Raw genomic sequence first — 12,657 nt, forward strand, 5'->3', positions numbered from 1 at the left:
TGTAATTGGGGGAAAGAAAGGAAAGTTTTCCTAAAGTAACCATCTTTTTCTTAAAAGGTAATGATTTCTATTTGGAGTTTCCAACAGGCACACCACCACCTACATTACCTCGTACAGAGTCTGTCACAGCCAGCAGCACTGCCACAGGGGCCAGAGAACCAGTCCCTACTGAAGGCTCCTGACTCCATCTCCTGATAAACTGGACTAAGAAAACCCCACATCCCTCCTGCCAGCTCTAAGAAAATCTATTTGGACATTAGAGACTCAGAATTGTTTGCATTTTGAAAATTGTCGTATGAGCGCTTTTGATTGTTTTTGTCATTTTGTGTTGATTCAGTTGATCCTCCAGAGAAGCTTTCTTAATAATATAACAAGGGGAATTGTGGGGACCCTGGGGGGCATTTCCCTGGTTTGGGGAGACGCAGGAGGCTTCCCTCAAGGGGCTGTTGGACTCCGTTTGCTCCTTTCCCTGTTCCTGTGTCTGTTCCCGTGTCCCTGGGCCACTCCCTCCCTGTTCCCTGACTGGGCCTCATCTTTGTACTGCCCAGGGACCAGGGTCACCCCCACCCCGACTCCTCGGGACAGGGAGAGCTGAGAGTTTGAGCAGGGGGATGGGTGTGCTGGGGAAAACCCTGAACATCTCACGGCGTGGCTGAATCAAACATCTGTGGATACCATGCAAAGGCCTTTTCTGCTTCTTTACCCTGGACTCTCCTTGTAGCAGCTCAGGCTGCAACAACTGGGGATCATCCAGCCCGGATCCTCCCATGGGGATGGAGCTGGAGCAGCGCACGAAGCTCTGCCCCCACTCAGGACACCCGCAGGGCCTCCCTGGTGTGGAAGTGCTGGTGAGTGATGACCTCTGAATTCCACCTGAAGCTCTTCTGATATTCCAAGCACTCATAGGGCCGTTCCCCAGTGTGGATCCTGTGGTGCTGGATCAGGCTGGATCTCCGGCTGAAACCCTTCCAACATTCCAAGCACTTGTGGGACTTCTCCCTGCCATGAGGCTTCTCCACCAGCTCCGAGCTCTGCCTGGATCTCCGCCCGCCTTCCTGGCTCAGGGGGGCTCTTTCCTCCCCACAGCTCCCTGGGCTGGGTTTGCAGCTCCTCCTCCTGCAGCATCTCCGGGGCTTTTCCTCCTCCTCCATCCAGCCACGCGCAGGGAATGACAAATCCTGTTTGGGGGAAAAACAAGAGGAGAGCACCTTGGACTGGAAGTTCCTCCTGCCCAAGTCCATCCCTAGAACTCAGCAGGACTCTTGTGTCCATGAAAATCTCCACAATATCAAGGTTCAGCCCAAAACAACTCTCCCGGGAGTTCCCTGTCTCTGATCTCTCCACTTTTGGGGTTCCAGAGGTTTCCTTTCCTTGGGATGATGGGGGTCCAATGTCTCCAGGGGTTCCCCCTTCTCAGGTGTCCTGCTTAGGGATGATCCAGGGGCTGTTGGGGCTCCATGGGGTCCCCTTCTGCCCTGATGCTCTACTTTGAGATTCCAGGGGTCCCAGAGGTCCCTCCTCTCCAGGCTCCCCCCCTTTCCAGCCAGCCGGGGTCCCCCAGCTCCAGGATCGCCCCTCTCTGCTCTCCCCCCTCCGGGGGTCCCAGGGGTTCCCCTCCTCTGCTCCCCCGGGGGTCCCCAGGACCAATGTCCTCCCCCTGGCGACACTGGGCAATGGCCACGTGGACTCCCAAAGATCCCCCAGGGGGCTCAGCTTTGGGGTCCTGCAAGATCCAAACCTACACACACACAGAGAAAAAAACCTCCCGGGGTTTATTTGGGCCTCCCAGACGACATCTGGGGCTCAATTCCACAATCTGCAAGCTCCCAACACACCCCAATAAAAAACCCTCTCAGGGACCCCCCGATAGATTTGGGGCGAGCTCCCCCTCCCCTCTCACCTGCAGGATGAGCTGGGGGCGATGGTCCCGGGGCCAAGGGTGCTGCGGCCTCAGGGGGCACGGGAACCTCCTGTTTCTCCTCCTTTTCCTGCTCCTCATCCTCCTCTTCCTGTTCCTCCTTTTCCTCTCTCCCTCCTCCTCCTCCTTCCTAATCCCACCTCCTGCCCAGTTCCTGCCTTCTGTATATTTCGAGTGCAGCACCTTGCTTGTTTTTAGAGCGAGAACAAAGATCCCCGTGGGAACACGGCTTGCTGGCTTTAGTCAGAAGTAGCGGTGACTAAAGGTCCTGTTTCCTCTGCTGTGCTCCCGTCCTTGTTCCTCCTCAGTGTTCAGGCTGGGCTATGGGGTGTCCCTGTTTGCTGCATTTTCAGAGCTCCTCCTGGAGCCTTTGGGCAATAGGCTGTGCCCTGGGAGGGTTCTTTGTGCTCCTTTGTGACCCAGGAGAACCTTCCGGGCGGTTTCTGCGTGAGCTGCTGCTGTGATGTCACAGGAGCACTGCCACGTCCCCGAGGTGCTCCCGTGGCTGTGGGACACGGAGGCCTCAGTGTCCCGAGTGGCTCTGGGCACTGCTCCTTGCCGGAGGATCCTCCTGCCCGAGGCATTCTCAGCACCAGCCCAGCCCTGACGGGTGTCCTTGTGTGCTTGCGGGGCTGCAGTCTGCAGACGTGTGCAGCGCAGCCAAAATGATCCAGCACGTGGCTGCTGCAGTTTGCACGCTGTACTCTGTGGCTTATTCGGGCTATTTTTTAACCCACTTGGCACGTAAGTCGAGGTTTTCCCTCGGTGCTGTGGCTTTGGGCTTGCTGTGTGCTTTCTGTTCTTCCTCTGGACCCGAGCTGACTTTGTAACCAAATGGCCATGAAGGCTCCATTGCTTTGGGAGAGCTCCTGCCAGCAGCTGCAGCTGAAAAAGGGGGTGTCTGCAGCCAGCGGGGCGTGCACAGCATTTGCAATGAGCCCTGGGGGGTTCTGTTCCCTCCAGCGGGGTGTCTGTGGCAGCAGAGCCGGGAACTCCCTGCGCAACCAAGAACTGACCCAGCCCAGCATTTTGTGCTGTTCTCTTGCTGTGGGAAGGGACTGTGGCTCCTGGAGGGACGCTGGGAAAGCAAAATGCTCTCTCGGGGTTGCCCTGCTCCATGGCATTTCCCACCACAGGCAGTTTTTTCCTGACAGCATCTGGTTCATGTTCCCTCTCCCGTTGCAGGGCACCTCATGTGTGGATTCCGAGCAGCTCCTCCTCCGGTGAGTGGGAAAGGAACCTTTGGTGTTTGGAATTGTGCAGCAAGCTGTGAGCTCGGCGTGTGGCAGCCGAGTGCCAGCCTGGGAGGCTGAAGGAAAGTTCCTGTCAGAGTCTTTGCAGAAGCAGCAGCAGCAGCAAAGGGATCCCAGCAGATTTCTCCTTTTCTGCTGCAGAGCTTTTGAAGGGCTGCAGGTCTGGTTTTGCAGGCAGAGGATTGCTTGCTGGCTTTAGCCACAGTGGAATATCGTTTTCCCAACAATAAGTGGCAATGTCGACTTTAGCCCATTGTTAGTTTGAAGGGCGCCAAACCCAATTTCTGCTTAGTGCAGCTGGATGTGCAGCTGAGGGTAAATAAGGTGATCACTGAGATAGAACTTCCCGTCCCTCACGCTGCCGTCTGTCCACAGGGCACAAAAGCAGCACCAGCCCCTCCTCTGGCTCCCTCTGCTCCCAAAGAGGAGGCCAAAGAGGAGGAAGACAGCAGTGAGCTCCCCGCTGTTCTGGGGGACGCTGGTGAACTTCCCTCGGTGCCGGGAGATGACAGTGAACTTCCCGCTGCTCTGGGAGACGAGGGCGAACATCCCGCGCTGTGGGAATACAGCGGCGAGGCTCCCGCGGCGTGGGACAAGGACAGTGGACATCTCCCGGCGTGGGACGAGGGCGGTGGATGTCCCCTGGTGCGGGACGAGGATGGCCAAGCCCCCATGGTGTGGGATGAGGACAGAGGACATCCTGTGCCTTGGGAAGAGGAGGCTGAACTTCTCCCAGCATGGGAAGAGGACAGTGAATGTCCCGTGGCTTGGAAAGATGATGGCGAACCTGCAGCATTTTGGGAAGAGGATGGAGAATCTCCCTGTGCTTGGGAAGAGGATGGAGAACCTCCCTGTGCTTGGGAAGAGGACACGGAACCTCCCTCCGCTGTGGGATCCTGGGCTGAAGGTTCTGACAGCAGCACAGCCCTGCAGCCAGAGGGGAGAGGGGAGTGGTGCCTGGTGCAGCTGAGTACGTCTGCTCTGTTCCTGTGTTCAGAGCAGGGGCTGTGTGTGTGTCTCGGCATCAGCTGCAGCCAGCGTTGCTCTGAAGCTGAATGTCACAGGGGCATTTATTGTCCTTCCCCAGCTGAGACCAAGGGGCTCACGGCCCCAGGGAGTGGGGCTGCATTCTGGCTCTGCTCTGGCGGGGTCTGGCTCTGGGAGGGAGCCTCTTCCACGTGGTTTCTTTCAGGGAACATCGTGAGCGTGGAGGAGCCTGCCGAGAAATACCTGGAAGTGGAGCAGATTGGCCAAGGGTAAGTGCACGGCAGCTACTTCTGCACAAGCAGCCCAGGGGCTGTGCTGGTGCAGGATCAAGGGAGAAGTCAGGAGAGCTCCAAACAACTTCAGACACTGGGGTGCCATCCTGCTGTCTCTCAGTCCTGATCAGAATTGAGAACTGTGGTCAGAAGGAGCCGTCACAGGCCCCTGAGGCTGGCAGTGTCCTGCCTGCAGGAAGGAGCAGGACCTGGAAGATCTTCTGTGTCTGGAGCTGGATTGCCTAAAAGAGCCATTCACCATCTGGTGACTGTCAGAAAAGAGTTGGCAAGGAGATTTCTTTCAAATATTTTACTTCAAAAACTGTTCTCTGGTCAACATTAACAACCTAATGGTTTGGAAACAGGAACCAGAGATGAACTACTAAGTGCTCTATTCTAGCACAGCTCGTAGAGCCCATACATTCAGCAACAGAGACAGAGCTGATGCACTCTGGGGGGAAATGCATCACCTGCCTGATGGCAGGGCCCTTGTGGATCCTGCAGGTCTTAGGCAGGAAATGGAAAAGGATGAAATGCATTCTTTTCCAGTTCTTTAGACACCCATTGCTCACTTCAGGTTTTAAACTAAAGCAATTCAGCGTGGACATTTGGGATTTGCTCCAGCCCAATTCCTTTGTGTTGGGTCTCAGTTTTCTCTTGCACATCTGGCATGGCAGAGGGCTGGTGGCTGCTGCGCTGTTGTTGCAAGGGTCGATGCACCCAGGTGTTTGTGAGCGCTGCAGGCAGCAGAGATCTCCTGTCTGGGCTGGCTTTCACTCCCAGGGCCTCAAGCGCTGCTTCTTTCTTCTCTACTGTTTTGTCTCCAGGGCTTTCGGAACCGTTTCCAAAGGACTCGACAGGGCCACTGGAGGAGAGGTCAGTGCCAACACGCCCAGCACGTCTGGCAGCTCTCCAGGGCTCTCCCCTCTGCTGGGAGCTGTGGCTGCAGCTCTGGGGGCCAGCAGAACTTTCCTGCACAGGCTGCTCCTCTGAAGGCAGAGCAGTGTCAGCCTGCAGAGCACAGCTGGGACACACTTGGTCCTTCTGGAGTGCCCAAAGGGATGCAAGGAGGGCAGCGGTGTCTGTCAGAGCAGGACACGCTGGCTTCCTCTTCATATCTAAAAGTGTGAATGGATCAGGGCTGGAGACTGAGGCCCAATTTATCTTCACCCCAGCCTCAGACAGGAACACTATTTAGCAGTTTTTCCATCCAGCCTTTCATCTTCAAAGGGTACCTCAAGGCCTAATTAGGGAGAGATCCTTCTTGGGCTCAATTTGGGGCTTTAGTTCCACTTCAGCTGTCCACAGAGAGAGAGGGATAGAAATGAGAAGATGGATGTCCAGGGCAAAGCTCTCTCTGAAACCCTGCAGTTGTTTGGGTCTGGGGTCAGTGACAGCCTGTGACAGGGATCACCTGAGCAATGGATGTGTGATGGATGTGTGTGTTTGCTTTGTTGTGCAATCCCAAACAGAGCAGCTGCATCTGAAATCATGACCAAATCCCATGCAATTGCTAAAGGGTTACTGGCTGTTTTGCTCTGTTTTCACAGAACCAGAATGACCTCCTGCTTGCAAAATGTGTTTGAATAATAATGAGAGTGTTGAGGCCATTTGAGAAGACTGTAGGTGCAGAGAATGTGGTTAGAGCTGGGAGGCTGACAGCTGAGGGGCCATTTCTGCAGAGCTTGCAAGGCCAAATGTCTCTGGCTGTGTGTCCTGTAAGCAGCCCCAGCGAGCAGAGCAATGGGCTGTGGGAGTGGCCCTTGCTGAGCTCTGGTGCCCATCCCAGGGCAGTTTGGCACAGCCTGGCTCCGTCGCTCCAAAAAGCCTCGCCCCGTGTTGGCTGTGGCCTCCTGCCACAGACTCCTCCAGTTAAAGGTCTGCAATGTCCCCTCAGGTGGCCATAAAGAAAATGAGTCTCAGAGGGCAGAACGGGGAACGCGCTGTGAATGAGCTCCTGCTCCTGAAGGACAAGAAGAACCCCAACATTGTCAACTCTTTGGACAGGTGAGTGCTCCAGGCCTCATCCCGTGAACGGGCCCTGCCTTAACCTTTCCTGGCACCCGTAGTCTGTAGCCTGTTTTGAAAATGCCTGACCCAGCCGTATCTTCCCAAAACAACAGCCTGGCAGTTCGCTCCCTCCATGTGCTTTGGTTGCTTTGGTTTGGTTTTTCCTTCAAGTTGACCCCGTTTTCTGTGTCTTACAGCAAGTGCTGATAAACCACAGCAGAAATTATTTCCCTTGGCTTCTTCTTCTCAGCCCTTTTCCATTGCTGCAAATGCCAGGAAGACCAGGGCCTTGTTTCAAGAAATGCCTCATTTGCCCATTTTGCACTGGCCTTGCCTGTTTCTGAAGGGACTTTCTGAAAGGTTTTCTGATTGCTTTTGTCCCAAGTGCTGCACGGCCTCCTCCCCTGGATAACCCTGGGGGTTGTGTTGCCTTGTTCTGCAGGGAATGGTGGAACTGATGAGCTCAGAAGCTGAACCAGCTGGGGGCCAGTGTTATGGTTCCACACTGATCTGGGCTGTTGCTAAACTGCATTTTTCACCTGCTTGCCATATAAGGCCTCTCCTTTCTCACAGGTGTCTCCTCCTTTAGACTGTGCAGATTCCAAGGGCTCTGCAGCCTGGCAGGAATGTCTCTCCATCGGATTCTGTCCTCATGAACAAGTGACCTGGAAACAAAACTCCACTCCAGGCTTTTCCATGGGGGAATTGAGCACTGCACATTCGTCTCCATGCCACTGCTTTTCTCTTCCAGCTTCCTTGTTGACGGAGATCTCTGGCTGGTGATGGAATACATGGATGGAGGAACTTTGCAGGACGTTGTCAGACAGACACGCATGGCTGAAGGAGAGATGGCAGCTGTCAGTCGGGAGGTGAGGGATCCTGCCTGTGGCTGCCACGGCTTGGACACGATGGTCCTTCCACACAGGCGTGAGAACGGGAGTGGCTCCATGCTCAGGGCTCTGTTTCTCTGTTGTTTTTATGAGCTGGAGAAGAAAGAGCCTCTGCAGTGAACGGCCTGCCAGCATCGCTGCACTTCTGCACTGCTCTTGGTCTCTTTCCTGCTGTTGTGGCACTCTCTGTCTGTTCTGGATTTGATGTGCTGTTCTCAGCTTTGCCTTGAACCGTTTGCCTGGAGCCTGTCTGCTCTGCACTCCTGGCCTGTCACAGCAAAGCTGCTGCTGGCAGAATTCGGAGCTGTCCTTTCTTGTGTGATAGATTCCGGCCATTGGTTTTTGTCCTGGTGTTTCTTGTTCTCTCTCAGTGCCTGCAGGGTCTGGATTTCCTCCATGCGAACCGGGTGATCCACAGAGATCTGAAGAGCTCCAACATCCTCCTGGGCATGGCCGGCTCTGTCAAGCTGGGTGGGTGTTCCTGGCCAGGCACGGCGCTCCCGGGTGCGGCTGTGGGGCTGCTTCCCAGTGCCGGCCAGAGCCCCACAAGGGCTGCTGGGGGCACTGCCCGGCCCCTGCTACCAGCTGAGAGCGGCTGCCCCTGCAGAGAGCTCCGGAGAGCAGCAGGGTGCCAGGGGTGGCTTTGCTCTGGGTATGGCCCTCCCAGAGGGCAGGAGTTGGAATCTAAAGCTTCAAGGGAATCAGTAAAAGCCACTGCACGGAAGCTGAGTGTTTCTTTAAGGGTCCAGTTCCACCTTCCCTTGGCTACAGCCCGGAGCACTTTTCCAGCTGACTTCACTACTGCATTCTCAGACTGGGTGGCGAGTCTTGGTGCTTGGTTTCCTCATTCCAGCTGCCCTTGACAGTGTTTGTTTCTGTCCTCAGCTGATTTTGGCCTCTGTGCTCAGCTCAGCTCTGAGCAGGACCGGCGCAGCTCCATGGTGGGCACTGCTCACTGGATGGCCCCAGAAGTTGTGACCAGTTCTCCTTATGGCCCCAAGGTGGACATCTGGTCCTTTGGCATTGTGACCATCGAGATGGTGGAAGGAGAACCTCCTTACTTCAAGGAAACGAGGGCCATGGTAAGAGGCAAATTCTCCAGGGGCTGCAGAGCCCTGTGAGCACAGGGTGACCCTGCACTGGGAGCAGCAGCTGGAGGTTTCTGCACCTGGGGAAGGGAATTCCCAGAGCACTCGAGCCCCAACACAGACAAATATTCTGCAGTCTCCAGCAACAATTTGCTTTGGGATTTACGCTGTTGCAGCTCTTCTGGCTCTGAGGATGACCTGAAAATGTGAAGCAAGCGCATCAGCTCTTTCCAATGGCTGTGGCAGCACCAGGGTTTGGGTTTTTTGGTTGGCACAGGAAAATAAGCTGTGAGCAGCATCCGTGCCAGGGAGGAAAGTGCCCCTGGAGCTGGGGCTGAGAACCCGGGGTCGCTGTGAGCACCTGTGGGTGGGAAGGAAGCTGGCAGAGCGCTGAGTTTGCTTTTCCTGCAGGCTCGCGCTCTGATCCGGCACAACGGGACCCCGCAGCTGCAGGAGCCCCGGCGCCTGTCGGCTCTGCTGCGGGACTTCCTCGAGTGCAGCCTGGAGCCGGACGAGGAGCAGCGCTGGTCTGCCCAGGAGCTGCTGCAGGTGACTGCCGAGCGGCCGAGGGGAAGCAGCAGCGCCAGGGAGAGGTTTTCTGCTGGGGCCCCTCCGATAGTCTCCAGCCTCGCTGCGTTCCACACGCAAAGCAAGCAGAATCCTCGCCGGGTTTGGCTTGGCAGGGTCCTTTCGAGGGCATCTGCCCCTGGTGCCCCACAAGGAGCAGGGCCATCTTCAGGCAGGTCCGGTGCTCAGAGCCCTGCCTGGCCTGAGCTTGGATGTTCCCAGGGAGGAGGCACCTCCCACATCCCTGGGCACCTTCTGTCAGTGTTTCCCCACTCTCCTGGCAAAAAGATTCTGCCTGCGATCTAACCTGAGCCTGCTTCCCTCTTCTGAGTTTCAGACCATTTCCCTTTGTCCTGTTGCAACAGAGCCTGTGAGGAAGTTGGCTCTGGAAAGTAACAGTTCATATCTTTCTTTTTTGTTTTTTGGGCAGCACCCATTTTTATCATCAGCCAAGCCTCTCTCCAGCCTGACCCCTCTGATCACCGCAGCAAAGCAACTGAGGGAGCAGCGGAGGAGATGAAGCACTTGAGGACAGCTTTTAGTTACAGTAGTTAGTTAGGACAACTGATTAGTGATGGTAGTTAGCAGTGCTAGTTGGTTATGGTAGTTAGGACAGCCTGTTTGTTACGGCTCTTATGACAGCCTGTTTGGTATGGCAGTTTTTTGAATAAAAACTCTCTTAAACCTCAACTCCCTTGAGGTGTCCCTTCCTCCTCCCTCCGTGACTCGGCTGCCCGGAGCAATGTGAGGGGAGAGCGGGCCCAGCCTGGCCCAGAGCTGAGCCCCAGCAGAGCCCTGGCAGAGCCCAGAGCAGCCTCGGATCTGCAGAGTCAGCCTGGGAGGAGGCGCTCGGAGCCTTCTGGGCTGCACCCGACTCTTGGTTACAAACTGCGTGTGCTGGAAAATGCCACCGGCTCTGCCAGAGGGCAGAAGGGGCCCGGGGAAGGCCCCAGTGCTCCCTGCAAGGGAAACACCTGCCCTGGGTTTGTTATACAGAACTATGTAGTTGGTGGCTTTTGCTCTTATGTCTTGACTTCTGCAACTTATTCTTAATCACAACAATTTTGATACAGTACAGTTTGTAATCACTTTTAACTGCTTTTGCTGTAGTATAATTTGTCAGCTTTTTGTGGCCAATGCCCTGGCCCCTGTGTAGCTCATATCCTCAGAACATCATTCATGGCTGATAGTTTAGTTTGTGCACAGTGTGAAAAACATACATGATAGTTTTGGCTTTTGCAAAATATTGAAGTGAATGCCATGTGTTGTGCATTAGAATGTTAACTTTTGCAGAAGTAGCTGTAGTTGTGAAATAATAACTAATGCTTTTATTTTTGTAACTAACTGACAGTAATAACTCAGAGGTATTTGTGAAACAGCCAATGTTGATTTAAAGTACTTGTGGAAGTAGCTAAAACCGTCTGCATGGCCAGATAACATTTAAGGAACGGGTGTGATGAGGACCCTGCCACTGACCCTTCGACTGTCAGGAACTGTCTCCTGCTGATGTGGGAACCCAGGTGTCCCAGGGTGAGGTTCTGGTGTTTGTATCCCCAATCGTGGGTTCTGTTCATGTTTGATATTCTGTTCTGTGCTCTCAGAACTGACTCTGAAAGTGAAGGTTTGTTTTGTCTTGTTATCAGCTGGCTCACCTCCCCCCATGGTCTGTTCTCCACAAGAGGCTTGTGCGGGCTGGCTTGGCTTGCTTTTGCTGGCTTTGTTTGCTTGCTCTTGCTTCCGCTCTTGCCTTTGCTTTTTCCTGTTAGTTAGTTTAACTAGGCATTCCAATTCTTTCCCTGGACTGTTTCTTTCCCTTTCCCTTTCCTGAATACCATCCAACCTGCTCTGGACTGGGACCTGGGAACCCCGAGGAGCACCGGGAGCCTGCGCTCTGTGATCTGCAGCAGCCATCCCCAGTGCCCAGAGCAATCCCCAGCGCCCAAACCCGGGCGACCACCCCCAGGAGAGACTTTCTGGATTTGTCATCTCTTCAGAGTGGTGAAAGAGTTTTGTTGTCATCTAGTGTTGTCCATTTTTTTTAATGCTGGGGAGTGTTTTGTTTGTTAAATAAACAGGTTCTTTTCCACTTCTCTCAGAGAAAATTCTTCCCAAATCAGGTGGGTGGGGAGGAGCTGTGGGGGTTTGTTTTCTAGGGGCTCCTTCCCGAGGGTTGGGGGATTTGCATTCCAAGAGCACTCAGGGTTGTGGATTGAGGTTATGCCCAAGGGGATCTGGGGTTGGACAACACAGCAGGACTGAAGGTTAAAAATGTCCAAGGGGATCTGGGGTTGGAAAACAGTAACACCTAAAATTCTGCTGGGTTGAGAGACATCCAGGATTAAACCTGCTGGGTTGATGGATTAACATTCCATGAGCACTCAGGGTGTAGATATGTAATGTAGACTGTTTGAAAGTAAAAGGTACCTTGTATGTGAAAGTGAGTGAAAAATAGAAGTGAGTAAATGTAGATGAATGGAAGTATATATAATGTAGATTGTTTATTTTGAGCTTTACTTTCTCTCCTTGGAGGCAGGTGGATTGTGTTGAATGGTATTGTGAGAGAAAGGACTTTTTGAGTAGTTGAAAGAAGGTGGTATTCAGGTTGTTAGAGAAAGTGGGAAACAGAGGCAGAGGACTTGTGAAGAAACATGAGGAATGGACTATCACATCTAAAATGGGCAACACCAAAACACACCAAAGGAGTGTTGAAAAGGACTTGCATAGAAAAATAAGCAAAAAGAAGTGACAAGGGAAACAGAGGGCAAGCCTGGATTGAGCACTGTACTCACCAGCGAGAAGATCACACGTACCTGCTGTGGGCAGCAACCCCACAGGCAGGGGAGGTGGGGGTATAAGCCATGCCAGACCTCTGTCATTCCTGTTTCTGTCTCTCATTTGTTGTCTTTTCCCTTCTGAGATAGCAGCAAGATCGTGTCACAAATGCTACAGAAAGTGTTACATGGAAAGAAACCAAAGTTCATTTTTATTACACACCCCCATGTCAACAGCCACTGTTATAACCCATCCAAATTAAGTACCTGCAGGCAAAATGGGGAAAAACTGCAGTGTACCAGAATAGGTTGGTTTTAGACTATTTATTGGCTAATGAAGGGGGTGTTTGTGGAAAGTTTAATATATCAGACTGTTGAAAATAGATGACAACGGTGAGGTCATCCTAGAAAAAAACAACCCAGACACCAATCCAAAAATGGGAAAACAGTGTTAAAAACTAACTGGTGGGGTAATGTATTGAGGATGGGATGGTGGAAGAAATGGGGATTCTTCCTTTTATGTGTTACAACTGTTATAAATGAAAATTTGTCCAGCCAAATTAATATGAAAAAATAAAATATTTATTTTGCAATCAAATTCTACCTGGCCAGCCACAAGGAAAGAACAGAGCCGAGCCCGGGGTCGGCCCTGGGTGTGCAACGAAGAGGTCAGCCTCAGCAGAGGTTTTCCTCTAAGCCCACACACCTCCATCCTGGCACATGCAGGTTTTATAGGGAAAATTCTGCCTGAGGCCAAGATTTCGGCAGTCAGTCTTCTCTTCAGAGTCCACATGTTAATAATGAGATAAGTAGAAGATAATTTGTTCACTGTAGTATGCTTGCTTGTCTTAGTTTGCATAAGAATGTACTGTGGTATGTTAACCTAATTTGTTTTGCATAA

The 12,657-nt window shown here is 53.2% G+C and overlaps 1 protein-coding gene across 1 annotated transcript; it reads left to right on the plus strand.

The window, feature by feature from the left end:
* The first annotated feature begins 767 nt into the window (after positions 1 to 767).
* Positions 768 to 9,698, plus strand: LOC144247681 (serine/threonine-protein kinase PAK 3-like). The gene is made up of 11 exons (XM_085592800.1): positions 768 to 848; positions 1,108 to 1,192; positions 3,542 to 4,162; positions 4,340 to 4,427; positions 5,258 to 5,306; positions 6,328 to 6,437; positions 7,192 to 7,309; positions 7,702 to 7,801; positions 8,216 to 8,412; positions 8,830 to 8,967; positions 9,416 to 9,698. Exons 1-11 carry the CDS (start codon positions 768 to 770, stop codon positions 9,503 to 9,505), a joined length of 1,677 nt encoding a protein of 558 aa, XP_085448926.1. The 3' UTR covers positions 9,506 to 9,698.
* The last annotated feature ends 2,959 nt before the right edge of the window (positions 9,699 to 12,657 follow it).

This window comes from Lonchura striata, chromosome 15, assembly GCF_050655825.1.
Source record: "Lonchura striata isolate lonStrDom1 chromosome 15, ASM5065582v1, whole genome shotgun sequence".
NCBI lineage: Eukaryota > Metazoa > Chordata > Aves > Passeriformes > Estrildidae > Lonchura > Lonchura striata.